The sequence below is a fragment of the Cherax quadricarinatus genome, unplaced genomic scaffold, assembly GCF_038502225.1.
Source record: "Cherax quadricarinatus isolate ZL_2023a unplaced genomic scaffold, ASM3850222v1 Contig293, whole genome shotgun sequence".
Lineage (NCBI taxonomy): Eukaryota > Metazoa > Arthropoda > Malacostraca > Decapoda > Parastacidae > Cherax > Cherax quadricarinatus.
Window position 1 is genome coordinate 87,501 of NW_027195319.1, and position 13,741 is coordinate 101,241.

The following is a 13,741-nucleotide window of genomic DNA, read 5'->3' on the forward strand; positions in this document are numbered from 1 at the left end:
CGTCCTGTTGTGTAGTGTGTCCCTTAACAATTATATTATGCTGAAATAATCAAAGAAACCGTCTTTAGAAATGTGATTTTTAGTACGTGTAAGAAAATTCTTAAACTATCGAGTTTTTTTTGCCGTCAGCAGTCAACATAATCCAGGAAAAAATAGCTATTAATTGAGAGTATTTACCTCTGGGGAAGCTGGAGACTGAGCCGTCATTACTTAACTGCTGCGTCCATGGTGATCCATAGTTAGTGTGACCAGATGTGGAATATATGAATTGACCTACTTTGGTACTACTGCGTTTATCACAATATTTAACACTAACATGAAACACTAACATGACGCGTTCTTGCAGATATAAAGTTTAAAATGACATTTTCTTACAGCCTGCTGAGGCGCCACAAGCAAGGAATGCCGTCAATGAGATAGATAGACGGTGGCCCAATGGTGTTATTCCCTACGTTATATCTTCCTCTTACAGTAAGTAGAGAGAGAGAAAAGTGTGTATGTGAGAGAGAGAGAGAGAGAGAGAGAGAGAGAGAGAGAGAGAGAGGATGGGAGAGAATTGCTGTTCTGTTGGTGATCTGCTGTTAAACTTCTCCGCTATGAGTCACCAATGGCACCGAGGACTCTTGGTAAATCTGGAGACACTAGGAGTTGCTGGCTCTGCACTATACCTCCTCAGTGATTACCTTCAAAGTAGATCTAAAAGAGTAGTGGATTACTTCTCGATGGGACAGAGTCAACAAGATACTCTATTGCTGCCAGTGTTCCACTGGGAAGTGTGCTTTGGTCATTGTTATGGAATGTCTAATTCAGTGACCTCCATCATCTCATTCCAGAATCCCATGCTTGCGCAGACAACTGTACGCTGACATATACTTATCCAAGAGTGGAAATGCCAGCTGCTTTTAGCTACATCAGCAGCTTACAGCTTTATCAGCCTGGGGTAAACGATGGCTGGTTATATTTGCTCCAGAGAAAACTCAGATGATGATGTCTAGGCAGCATGAAATTAATACCAGAGCTGTGATGAGAATGAATGGAAAAGTGTAGGAACCAGGGGTGAGGTGGATTTTCTAGGGGTGAAATTTGACTGCAAAATGTCTATGAAGAATTATATTGTAAATCTGTAAAGTAAGGTGGGCAAGAAGGTTGCTTCATAGCAAGAAGTATAAATAATAGAAGTCCTCAGGTTGTTCTTCAACTCTATATATCCTTGGTTAGGCCTCATTTAGATTATGCTGCACAGTTTTGGTCACCGTATTACAGAATGGATATAAATGCACTGGAAAACGTACAAAGGAGGATGACAGAGTTGATCCCATGTATCAGAAATCTTCCCTATGAGGATAGACTGAGGGCCCTGAATCTGCACTCTCTAGAAAGGCGTAGAATTAGGAAGTATATGAGTGAGGTGTATAAATGGAAAACAGAAATTAATAAAAGGGGCGTAAACAGCGTGCTAAAAATATCTAACATAGACAGGACTCGCACCAATGGCTTTAAACTGGAAAAATTCAGATTCAGGAATAAATGTTAAAGCACTGGTTCGGTAATAGAGTCGAGGATAAGTGGAACAAACTCCCGAGTACCGTCATAGACGCAAAGACGTTGTGTAGTTTTAAAAATAGGTTGAATAAATACATGAGTGTTGTGTGGGTGGGCGTGAGTTGGACCCGACTAGCTTGTGCTACTATTTCGGATGCCGTGCTCCTCCCTAAGTGACGTGTCTGACCTCACTAGGTCAAGGCATTGGCTCAAGCCGGTAGGAGAACTAGACCTGCCTCGCATAGGCCAGTAGGCCTGTTGCAGTGTTCCTTCTTTCTTATATTCTTATGTTCTTATATCTGGTACCTGTTCGATAGCAGAGGCGCAGCATGAGGCACAAATTAGCTCACACCTTGATTATGCTCCACTTTCCTGAACTTCCTGTTCCCTGTCTCATCGGATTGAATTATTACAACAGATAATTCATGTCATGTACAAGGTCAACATTGTCCTGATACCACACTTGGCTCCACTTCTTGAGCAGTGAGAAGTCAGCGTCTATACCATAAGACGAGCAGCCAACAGTAACTACACTCTGTTTGAGATCATTCATTTATAGAATGACTCGAGTGTGAAACACGTTCATTCAGCATGACAACACCGATGAAATAAAACCAGTTGACCAAATATAATCACTGGCCCACAGATGGTTCCAACTTCATCCTGCTGCCTGTTCATATGTTTCATAAGAAAAAGGCTTTCATATGAGCTGAGGTAGGTAACAGTTCTTTGCTTGTAAATAAAGGTAGGAACTTTTAACCTAACCTTGTAAAACCCTTGTGCCACTACCACCACCACTACCATCACCACCACCACTAACACCACCACTACCATCACCACCATCACCACCACCACCACTACCACCACTCTCGTAACTGCACTTACTATTTTCCCTAGCACCGCTACACTTACATCCACCACCACCATAATCACCTACACTGCACCATCACCACCATTACTGTCATTACCATCATCCTTGCTATTGCCCTACAATTACCACTACCATATTTGCATCCAGAAGTACCATTGCCCCTACCACCACCATTGCCCTACTACCACCACCACCATATTTACACCTACCATTATTACTCCCCCTACCGTCACTTCCACCACACAACCACAACTACCATTCCCGCAGATAAGCAGGAGAGAGCTACCATCGCCATGGCTGTCAGCAAGTACCATTCCACAACCTGTATTCGGTTCGTGCCCAGAACAGTGGAGAGAGACTACATACACATTATAAAGGGTGACGGGTGAGTATACATACAAGTTTATATATTATATACATATAGATATATATATATCTATATATTATATATATACATATATATATATATATATATATATATATATATATATATATATATATATAAATTTAATAAACACATCGACCATCTCCCACCAAGGCAGGGTGACCCGAAAAATAAGAAACACTTTCACCATCATTCACTCCATCACTGTCTTACCAGAGGCGTGCCGACACTGCAGTTAAAAACCTGCAACATATCTCCACCCTTCCTTCAGAGAGCAGGTACTGTATTTCTTACCTCCAGGATTCAAGTCCGGCTAACTGGTTTCCTTGAATCCTTTCATAAATGATACCTTGTTCACACTCCAACACCACATCAAATCATGAAAACCATTTGCCTCCACTTGCTCCTATCTAAAGCATTCACGCACCCTTGCTGGAAGTCTAAGCCGCTCGCACACAAAACCTCCATTAACCCCTCCCTCAAACCTCTATTAGGACGACCCTCAACCCACCTACCCTCTATTACAGATTTAACACTCTCTAAATGTCTGAACCACCTCAACAACCTCTTCTCAGCCCTCTGGACAATCCTCTTAGCAATCATGCACATCCTAATCCCCAAACTACGGATTCTCTGCATAATATTCACGCCACACATTGCCCTCAGACACGACATCTCCACTGCCTCCAGCCTTCTCCTTGTTGCAACATTCTCCACCCATATAAGATCGTTGGTACCACTACACTCTCAAACATTCCCTATTTGCTTCTACAGATAATGTTCTTTTCCTCCACAGACTCCTCAGAGCACCCCTCACTGTCTTCCCCTCGTATATGTTGGTGTTTGTCTTGGCTCTGACACCACTGCTGTCACTGTTGTTTGTCAATGTTGAAATTAATAATAGAGACAGTGCAGATATGACTTTAAATATGGAAAAGCACACTGCTTGTAAGATTAATTTTAAAATAAAATGTTACGGAAGGTATTATTATTATTATTATTATTATTATTATTATTATTATTATTATTATTATTATTATTATTATTATTATTATTATTATTATTGTCTTTATCATTATTATCATTATTATTATTATTATTTTTATTATTATTAACCAATATTATTAGTAGTAATAGTAGAAGAAATAGTGATAGGTGTAATGGTAATAGTAATAATGGTGGTAGTAGTAGTAATAGTAGTAGTAGCAATGTAAATACACATAATGGAGGCCCGAGCTAAAACAGAATAAATATTATCTTTCAGTTCTTCATAACTACTGTAGTGGTAACGGTATTCATGAGAAACCATCAATAGAAGCACCTGATCCCCTTCCTATTTAACCTCATGTCAAACTACAGTAACAGAGTACCTAATTTCTTCATGCAGTATAAGTAAGAGAGATGGGTATGTGCCTGCAGATGTTCAAGTTCCGTGGGTCGTCACCATGGGGCGCAAGCCGTGTCCTTGGGACCTGGCTGTTTGTACGTGGGTATTGTCATGCACGAGTTTATGCATGCTTCCGGCTTCTGGCACGAGCAGTCACGGTGGGACAGAGATAACTACATCACCATCAACACGTACAACATTCAGACTGGCATGCAGTATAACTTTGAGAAGTATTCGTGGCAGAAGATACAGAGTCTGGGAGTCGACTATGATCTGGGTGAGTTAGCCACTGATGCTTCTGGAGTCTTTTCCATTTCCTTCTCCTCTTGTCCTCTCCAGTATCTTGGAGAAACTAATTGTTATCTTTCTGACAGTCTCAAGGATTACGGAAGAAGTGTTAGACTTGCCAACACTAATGCTCTTTTCTGTAGTGTTAGATATCACAGTCATCCTGTTGATTAGTCCTCTGCCAAAGCTGTCTACAGACGCCATTTTGTTGAAACATCCTTTATACACAACTTTCCTCATATGAATCTTAGTCTTGGCTTTGTCTCTGCAGATGTCTTCCTTTCTCATTACATTGTCATATACTCCAAACTTCACCACATTCGTTACTTGACCTGATCTTTATCTCCTCCTCTCTTTACCTCTTCTCCTTTTCTATATTTTCATTGTCTTTCCAGTCTCTTGACTAGGTGGGTTCTCTCCAATGGGGTTTTGTCCCGTTGGGATAGAGTCCTTCTCTCGAGAACGATTAGCTTTCCTGCAGTGCTCCTCCTTTCTCTGGTACTTAGACTTCCGCCACTATCACTACTACTACAGTTTCTTCGCTAAGACTCCGTCCTCTGACTCTTGTTTCACTAACACTGTTACCTTCTTATTGCCACCTCTACCACTGTTGTATTACTCTTTCTAATACTACTGATGCTACTATCACAACCACCACCAATACTTCCACTATAAGACTATAAGACACTACTCCCAGCAACGCTCCCATCTCGTATATATTCCGGTTCACTTTCCTTCTTGCTACTCACCGTGTCCTTGTCATAGGGTTGCCCCTACCATAGGGTTGTAAACAATACATCACTTGTACAAACACCGACACTCCCTGGTGAGACAGTGACGTGTCTCCACCTGGCAAACACCCGCGTCAGAACTTCCTACCTGGCGGATACCTTATTATAATAACGTTTCTGTGTTCAACAACTAGGTATCTTTATTATGTAGACGTTTCGCCCACCGGTGGTTTTATCAATACAATGCAGAGACAAAAATAGAAGACTGAAGAGGAAGAAGATGAAGTAATCAGTCCCTCAGCCTACGAGCAGGTGTTCAGTACCGTAGGATTGATGAATGTGACGCACACGAAGGAGGAAGTGGGCTTATATACGGGAGTCAGATGAGATGCACCAGATGAAGGCATTGACACTGGTAGAAGGGATTCCCCAGTGGAAGTAGGTCATACCCGAGAGCTGAGTCATTGGTAGTAAGTAGGTGAGAAGTCCTCTTTACCAAGAGTTCCAGCCGTATTTTTATACACGGATCAGTTATAAAAGCTAAAACTTGTTATCCTACTTCACTTAGCTCATTTCAAAGCCCAACTCTATCTAGGGTATACTAATACCCCCAGGATGCCTCACACAACAGTCGACTAACATTCAAGTACCTAATTACTATTAGGTGAACAGGGACAGCAGGTGTAAGGAAACATGCCCAACGTTTCCACCCGACCGAGAATCGAACCACAGAAACTCAGTATGTGAGTTGAGTGCGCTACCAACCGAACCACAGGACACCTCTAACTCCCTTCTAACTACAAACCAGTGATGAAATATGGCAGGGAAGAAGAGCTTATTTTCATTCCCACTGTCACATGAGGCAGTAAACACATTGTTTGTGCAAACGGTCTTGTTAAATGAAGACAAAAAAGACGTTAATAAAAGCTACTGTCCACTAAACAATATTCGAACATTCAATATTTGCAGGTTCCATCATGCACTACGGACCATATGCCTTCGCCAAGGACCGCACCAAGCCCACCATCATACCCAGACGAGCAGGCACGGACATTGGTCAACGAAGAGCTTTCTCAGATGTAAGATATTATTATTATTATTATTATTATTTTTATTATTATTCTTATTATTATTTTTATTATTATTATTATTATTATTATTATTATTATTATTATTATTATTATTGTGGATTAAAATAAAGGTGGGATGAGAGAAGTGGGTAATACTAATTGTTCATACACTTGGGGAAGCGAGGAGTGTAGAGACGAGAGAGAGGTTTTTTGGGAGGCGATGAGCCAGTATTAAGAGAGTTTTACAAGTGAGAAAATAACTGTGGTGGGGAACCTAAATGCTAAAGTAGGAGAAACAGTAACAGAGGAAGAAGTAGGTAAGTTTGCGGTATCACGGGGTAAATGATAATGGGACCTCTAAGTGAACTATAAACAGAATGAAATCTGGTAATAGGTAATATGGACTTGAAGTAAAAATGGGATAAAGTATACGAGATATAAAATAGAGCGTAAAGACAGCAGTTTGAGAGTGGATAAAAGGTTGATGAGTAGACTTATTGATGTGGATGTTTAACAGCGGGGCGACACATATATTAATCATTATTTAATTGTAGCTACAGTGAGAGTAAGAGGTACATGAAGTACAAGGAGAATGTCATCAGTAAGCGAGAGGTGAAAGTTTACAAATTAAAGGAAATATAAGCAACTATTGGGAGTAAGATGGGCTAGAGAGAGAGTACAGGTAATGAGCATCAGGCCAAAAGGGTATAGAGTAGATTTAAGAATGCATAGTCAGAGTGTGCAGCAGACCTTAGTGAGGCTGAGGGACTGATTACCTCATCTTCTGTATATAGTTCTACTGTCTTCAAATTATGTCTTAGAATTTGTATTGACTCTCATGTATGCTAACGTTGTAGAAATTTTGTGTCTTGCAGTATTATGTTCCAGTGTGTCGGTAACGGTGATTAGCGAGGCTTCCAGACATCGTCGGCGTCTGAGATCTTGTTCGGTGAGGACAAGCTATGCCTCATCCCAACTCATCAAATGTCCCGTAGAGTCCCTGCGGAGGACACAGGTGTACCTTAAAGTCCTCTCTGTTGCTGTTTTGCCTGTGTCCTCCACAGGGACTCTACGGGACATTTGATGAATTGGGATGAGGCATAACTCGTCCTCACCGGACAAGATCTCAGAGTCCGACGATGTCTGGAAGCCTCGCTAATCGCCGGTACCGACACAATGGAACATAACTCACGAAATCGTAATGACACGATTGCAAACAAACCATACCACGGGCGGGGATAGAACCCGCGATCAGAGAGTCTCAAAACTAACGCGACGGTCTGGAGTTTTGAGACTCTCTGATCGGGGGTTCTATCCCCACCCGTGGTATGGTTTGTTTACTATGGAACATAATACTGCAAAACACAAAATTTCTACAACATTAGCATACATGATAGTCAACCAGGCAAAGCTTCACCTACCTAACAACACAGGAGTCACATGATCACGTATTCTACCCGTTCTCATCCCAATATGTCATTCTTCAGGTCAACATGCGTCACTCACACCTCACTCTGCACCTATATATACTCTCTTTTAACCTCTGTATGTTAGAAGTATTCAAGGTCCCAGGAACGAACGTTTTCTAATATGTCCTAGTGTTTGCTTACGTGTTTTTCTAAACCAACTTGTCGGAATTTATTACCAAGATTTATACCACCAATATTATTGGTGGGGTTGAGGAAGGGTTGTTGAGGTTGTTTGAAAATATAGAGGATGGGGCAAAGGAAGGCGGGGTAGGGGTCGTCCTAGAAAAGGCTGGAGAAAAGGGGTAAAGGAGGTTTTGTGTGCTATAAGCTTGGACATCCAACAAGCGTGTGTGAGCATTTTAGACAGGAATGAGTAGAGAGAAGTGGCTTTCAAGATTTGTTGTACTGTTAGAGTGTGAGCAAGGTAACATTTGTGAAGAGATTCAGGGAAACCGGTTAGCTGGGCTTGAGTCCTGGAGGTGAGAAGTACAGTGCCTGCACTCTGAAGTACGGGGTCATTTGTAGTGTCATTTGAACTGCCTTGGTGCCAGACGGTTAGTGCGTTAAAAATATTATTATTATTATTATTATTATTATTATTATTATTATTATTATTATTTCTATTAGTATTATGAGTAGCAGCAACATTGGCAGTAGTTGTAGTAGTACTAGTAATAACAATAGTAGTTGTTGTAGTAGTTGTAGTAGTACTAGTAGTAACAGTAATAGTAGTAGGTGTTGTTGTTGCTGTTATTACAGTAGTAGTAACAGTAATAGTAAGAGTAGAAATAGTGGTGGTAGTAGTAGTAGTGGTGGTAGTAGCAACAGCAACACTAACACCACTACCACCATCACAGAAAGACATCTTGAAGCTACAGCTGCTGTACAACTGTGCCAATACCAGCACCACTCCAGTAGTGACAGTGTCACCTATCTCCCCTCCATCACCTGGTAAGTACCCCTCCATCACCTGGTAAGTCCCACCTCCATCACCTGGTAAATACCCCCTCTATCACCTGGTAAGTACCACCTCCATCACCTGGTAAGTACCCCGTCCATCACCCTGGTAATGGGTTCTTTAATACCATAGTAATGGGATCAACAACTTATAGTAACAGGGTCTATAACCCTTATTAATAGGGTCTAACCCCTAGTAAATTGGTCTTCAGTCCATAGAAAGGTACAAGGTGTCTGCAACCCGTAGTTGGTAAGATGCAGTCCCCTGAGGTAGTCTTCAACACCATAGTTAAGACAGCTGCAATTATCAAGGGGGTCAGTAATTCTTAACAAAGGGGTTTCAACCCTTAGTAATGGGACTGCATACCTTATCAGGTGGGTCAGCAACCCAATACATATAACTTTTCTCAGAGATATTTAAGGAGCACGTAAGTTCCTCATCTTCCAATAACATGTTAATTCTCCCACTATAATCAAATTGTCCATAACTACTATCGCTTTTGCTTCGTCTGTGTCATAAAGTGAAGTCATCAAAGATTTGTTAACTTATATCATGAATTAAAGAAAGATCCTGGACTTCACCTTACGAAACAGACGAAGGAAATACGATAATAATTGTTGAATTAGACACATGTGCAACTCTTGGGTATCTTTATTGAGGAAAGGTTTCGCCACACAGTGGCTTCATCAGTCCATACAAAGGAGAAACTTGAAGAACAGGAGGAGAATGAGGTAATCAGTCCCTCAGCCTAGAGTCGATGTGGTCAGTCCATCAATCTTGATGTCCATTTAAGATTGATGGACTGACCACATCGACTCTAGGCTGAGGGACTGATTACCTCATTCTCCTCCTGTTCTTCAAGTTTCTCCTTTGTATAGACTGATGAAGCCACTGTGTGGCGAAACGTTTCCTCAATAAAGATACCCAAGAGTTGCACATGTCTCTAATTCAACATGTCGGTTCCCTGAACCATTCATTTACGATAATAATTATGGACAAGGTAAATTATAGTGGACAAATTTACATGATATTAATAGACGGTGGGACTTACGTGCCTTTTAACATTATTATAATCATTCAAGATTTCTTTCACACTGGACAGGAAAGTTCACGTTGCATTGATTTTTCTTAAAATTTCATCTTAAAATTAAATTTAGAAAAGAAATTTGATTTAAAATTCTAATTACATGTTTCAATACAACGTAAATTCTATTATTTACATATCAGTTGTAGTTAAATTTCGATTTTTTTAATTATTATAGTCGTTGAAAATGTCTTATAGTTTGTAGGTGAATATTTAGAGAAATATTAACAATGTTACGATATCTGAGCAGAAAAATGTGTGGACAACAGTCAGTACTGTGACACCTGGGCCAAGATTGGTGAGTGTGGCAAGAACCCGACCTGGATGCACGTCAACTGCAAGATGTCTTGCAAGAAATGTGGTGAGTAGGGGCAGAGTGAGAGGGGTGGTGGAGGGACGGATGGTGGTGGGTTGGGAGGGATGGATGGTGGTGGGTAGGGAGGGATGGATGGTGGTGGGTAGGGAGGGACGGATGGTGGTGGGTAGGGAGGGACGGATGGTGGTGGGTAGTGAGGGACGGATGGTGGTGGGTTGGGAGGGACGGATGGTAGTAGGTTGGGAGGGACAGATGGTGGTGGGTAGGGAGGGTCGGATGGTGGTGGGTTGGGAGGGAGGGATGGTGGTGGGTAGGGAGGGACGGATGGTGGTGGGTAGGGAGGGACGGATGGTGGTGCGTAGGGAGGGACGGATGGCGGTGGGTAGAGAGGGACGGATAGTGGTGGGTTGGGAGGGACAGATGGTGGTGGGTAGGGAGGGATGGATGGTGGTGGGTTGGGAGGGATGGATGGTGGTGGGTTGGGAGGGATGGATGGTGGTGGGTAGGGAGGGACGGATGGTGGTGGGTAGGCAGGGATGGATGGTGGTGGGTAGGGAGGGACGGATGGCGGTGGGTAGGGAGGGACGGATGGTGATGGGTAGGGAGGGACGGGTCCAGGTGGGTATAGAGGGACGGATGGAGGTGGGTAGGGAGGGACGGATGGTGGTGGGTAGGGAGGGATGGATGGTGGTGGGTAGGAAGGGACGGGTCCTGGTGGGTATGGAGGGACGGATGGTGGTGAGTAGGAAGAGACGGATTGTGGTGGGTAGAGAGGGACGGATGGTGGTGGGTAGGGAGGGATGGATGGTGGTGGGTAGGGAGGGACAGATGGTGGTGGGTTGGGAGGGACGGATGGTGGTGGGTAGCGAGGGATGGATGGTGGTGGGTTGTGAGGGACGGATGGTGGTGGGTAGGGAGGGACGGATGGTGGTGGGTTGGGAGGGACGGATGGTGGTGGGTAGGGAGGGATGGATGGTGGTGGGTAGAGAGGGAGGGATGGTGGTGGTTAGGGAGGGACGGATGGTGGTGGGTAGGGAGGGACGGATGGTGGTGGGTAGGGAGGGACAGATGGCGGTGGGTAGAGAGGGATGGATGGTGGTGGGTAGGGAGGGACAGATGGTGGTGGGTAGGGAGGAACGGGTCCTGGTGGGTATGGAGGGACAGATGGTGGTGGGTAGGGAGGGACCGATGGTGGTGGGTAGGGAGGGACGGATGGTGGTGGGTAGGGAGGGACGGATGGTGGTGGGTAGGGAGGGACGGGTCCTGGTGGGTATGGAGGGATGGATGGTGGTGAGTAGGAAGAGATAGATTGTGGTGGGTAGAGAGGGACGGATGGTGCTGGGTAGGGAGGGATGGATGGCGGTGGGTAGGGAGGGACGGATATTCGTGGGTAGGAACGGACGGATGGTGGTGGGTAGGGAGGGACGGATGGTGGTGGGTAGGGAGGGACGGATGGTGATGGGTAGGGAGGGACGGGTCCTGGTGGGTATGGAGGGACAGATGGCGGTGGGTAGAGAGGGATGGATGGTGGTGGGTAGGGAGGGACGGGTCCTGGTGGGTATGGAGGGACAGATGGTGGTGGGTAGAGAGGGACGGATGGTGCTGGGTAGGGAGGGATGGTTGGCGGTGGGTAGGGAGGGACGGATATTCGTGGGTAGGAACGGACGGATGCTGGTGGGTAGGGAGGGACGGATGGTGGTGGGTAGGGAGGGACGGATGGTGATGGGTAGGGAGGGACAGATGGTGGTGGGTAGGGAGGGACGGATGGTGGTGGGTAGAGAGGGACGGATGGTGGTGGGTAGGGAGGGACGGGTCCAGGTGGGTATAGAGGGACGGATGGAGGTGGGTAGGGAGGGACGGATGGTGGTGGGTAGGGAGGGCTGGATGGTGGTGGGTAGGAAGGGACGGATGGTGGTGGGTAGGGAGGGAAGGCTCGTGGTGGGTATGGAGGGACGGATGGTGGTGAGTAGGAAGAGACGGATTGTGGTGGGTAGAGAGGGACGGATGGTGGTGGGTAGGGAGGGATGGATGGTGGTGGGTAGGGAGGGATGGATGGTGGTGGGTTGGGAGGGACGGATGGTGGTGGGTAGCGAGGGATGGATAATGGTGGGTTGGGAGGGACGGATGGTGGTGGGTAGGGAGGGACGGATGGTGGTGGGTTGGGAGGGACGGATGGTGGTGGGTAGCGAGGGATGGATGGTGGTGGGTAGGGAGGGACGGGTCCTGGTGGGTATGGAGGGACAGATGGTGGTGGGTAGGGAGGGACGGATGGTGGTATGTAGGGAGGGATGGATGGTGGTGGGTAGGGAGGGAAAGATGGTGGTGGGTAGGGAGGGACGGGTCCTGGTGGGTATGGAGGGATGGATGGTGGTGAGTAGGAAGAGATGGATTGTGGTGGGTAGAGAGGGACGGATGGTGCTGGGTAGGGAGGGACGGATGGTGGTGGGTAGGGAGGGACGGATGGTGATGGGTAGGGAGGGACAGATGGTAGTGGGTAGGGAGGGACGGATGGTGGTGGGTAGGGAGGGACTGATGGTGGTGGGTAGGGTGGGAAGGATGGTGGTGGTTAGGGAGGGACGGATGTTCGTGGGTAGGGAGGGACGGATGGTGGTGGGGGTAGGGAAGGACGGATGGGGGTGGGTCGGGAGGGACCGATTGTGGTGGGTAGGGAGGGACGGATGGTGGTGGGTAGGGAGTTACGGATTGTGGTGGGTAGGGAGGGATGGATGGTGGTGGGTAGGGAGGGATGGATGGTGGTGGGTAGGGAGGGATGGATGGTGGTTGGTAGGGAGGGATGGGCCCTGGTGGGTAGGGAGGGACGGATGGTGGTGGCTAGGGAGAGATGGATGGTGGTGAGTAGAGAGGGACAGCTGGGGGTGGGTAGGGAGGGACGGATGGTGGTGGGTAGGAAGAGACGGATTGTGGTGGGTAGAGAGGGACGGATGGTGGTGGGTAGGGAGGGATGGTTGGTGGTGGGTAGGTAGGGACGGATGGTGGTGTGTAGGTAGGGATGGATGGTGGTGGGTAGGGAGGGACGGATGGTGGTGGGTAGGGAGAGACGGATGGTGGTGGGTAGGGAGGGACGGATGGTGGTGGGTAGGGAGGGACGGATGGTGGTGGGTAGAGAGGGACAGATGGTGGTGGGTAGGGAGGGACGGATGGTGGTGGGTAGGGAGGGACGGATGGTGGTGGGTAGGGAGGGATGGATGGTGGTGGCTAGGGAGGGACTGATGGTGGTGGGTAGGGAGAGATGGATGGTGGTGGGTCGGCAGGGACGGATGGTGGTGGGTAGGGAGGGACGGATGGTGGTGGGTAGAGAGGGACTGATGGTGGTGGGTAGGGAGGGACGGATGGTGGTGGGTAGGGAGGGACGGATGTTGGTGGGTAGGGAGGGACGGATAGTGGTGGGTAGGGAGGGACGGATGGTGGTGGGTAGGGAGGGACGGATGGTGATGGGTAGGGAGGGACAGATGGTGGTGGGTAGGCAGGGACGGATGGTGGTGAGTAGGGAGGGACAGATGGTGGTGGGTACGGAGGGACGGATGGTGGTGGGTAGGGAGGGACCGATTGTGGTGGGTAGGGAGGGACGGATGGTGGTGGGTAGGGAGGGACCGATTGTGGTGGGTAGGGAGGGATGGAT

General features: G+C 46.6%; 1 protein-coding gene across 1 annotated transcript in view; it reads left to right on the top strand.

Annotated features, from left to right (window-relative positions):
• Nucleotides 1-13,741, top strand: part of LOC128689923 (zinc metalloproteinase nas-13-like) — a 61,054-nt gene that overhangs the window by 16,904 nt on the left and 30,409 nt on the right. Inside the window, exons 5-10 of the mRNA XM_070080301.1 lie at nt 378-471; nt 2,681-2,798; nt 4,218-4,462; nt 6,174-6,283; nt 8,601-8,694; nt 10,036-10,146. Of these exons, the coding sequence (XP_069936402.1) occupies nt 378-471; nt 2,681-2,798; nt 4,218-4,462; nt 6,174-6,283; nt 8,601-8,694; nt 10,036-10,146 (772 nt within the window). The remainder of the gene's footprint in view (nt 1-377; nt 472-2,680; nt 2,799-4,217; nt 4,463-6,173; nt 6,284-8,600; nt 8,695-10,035; nt 10,147-13,741) is intronic.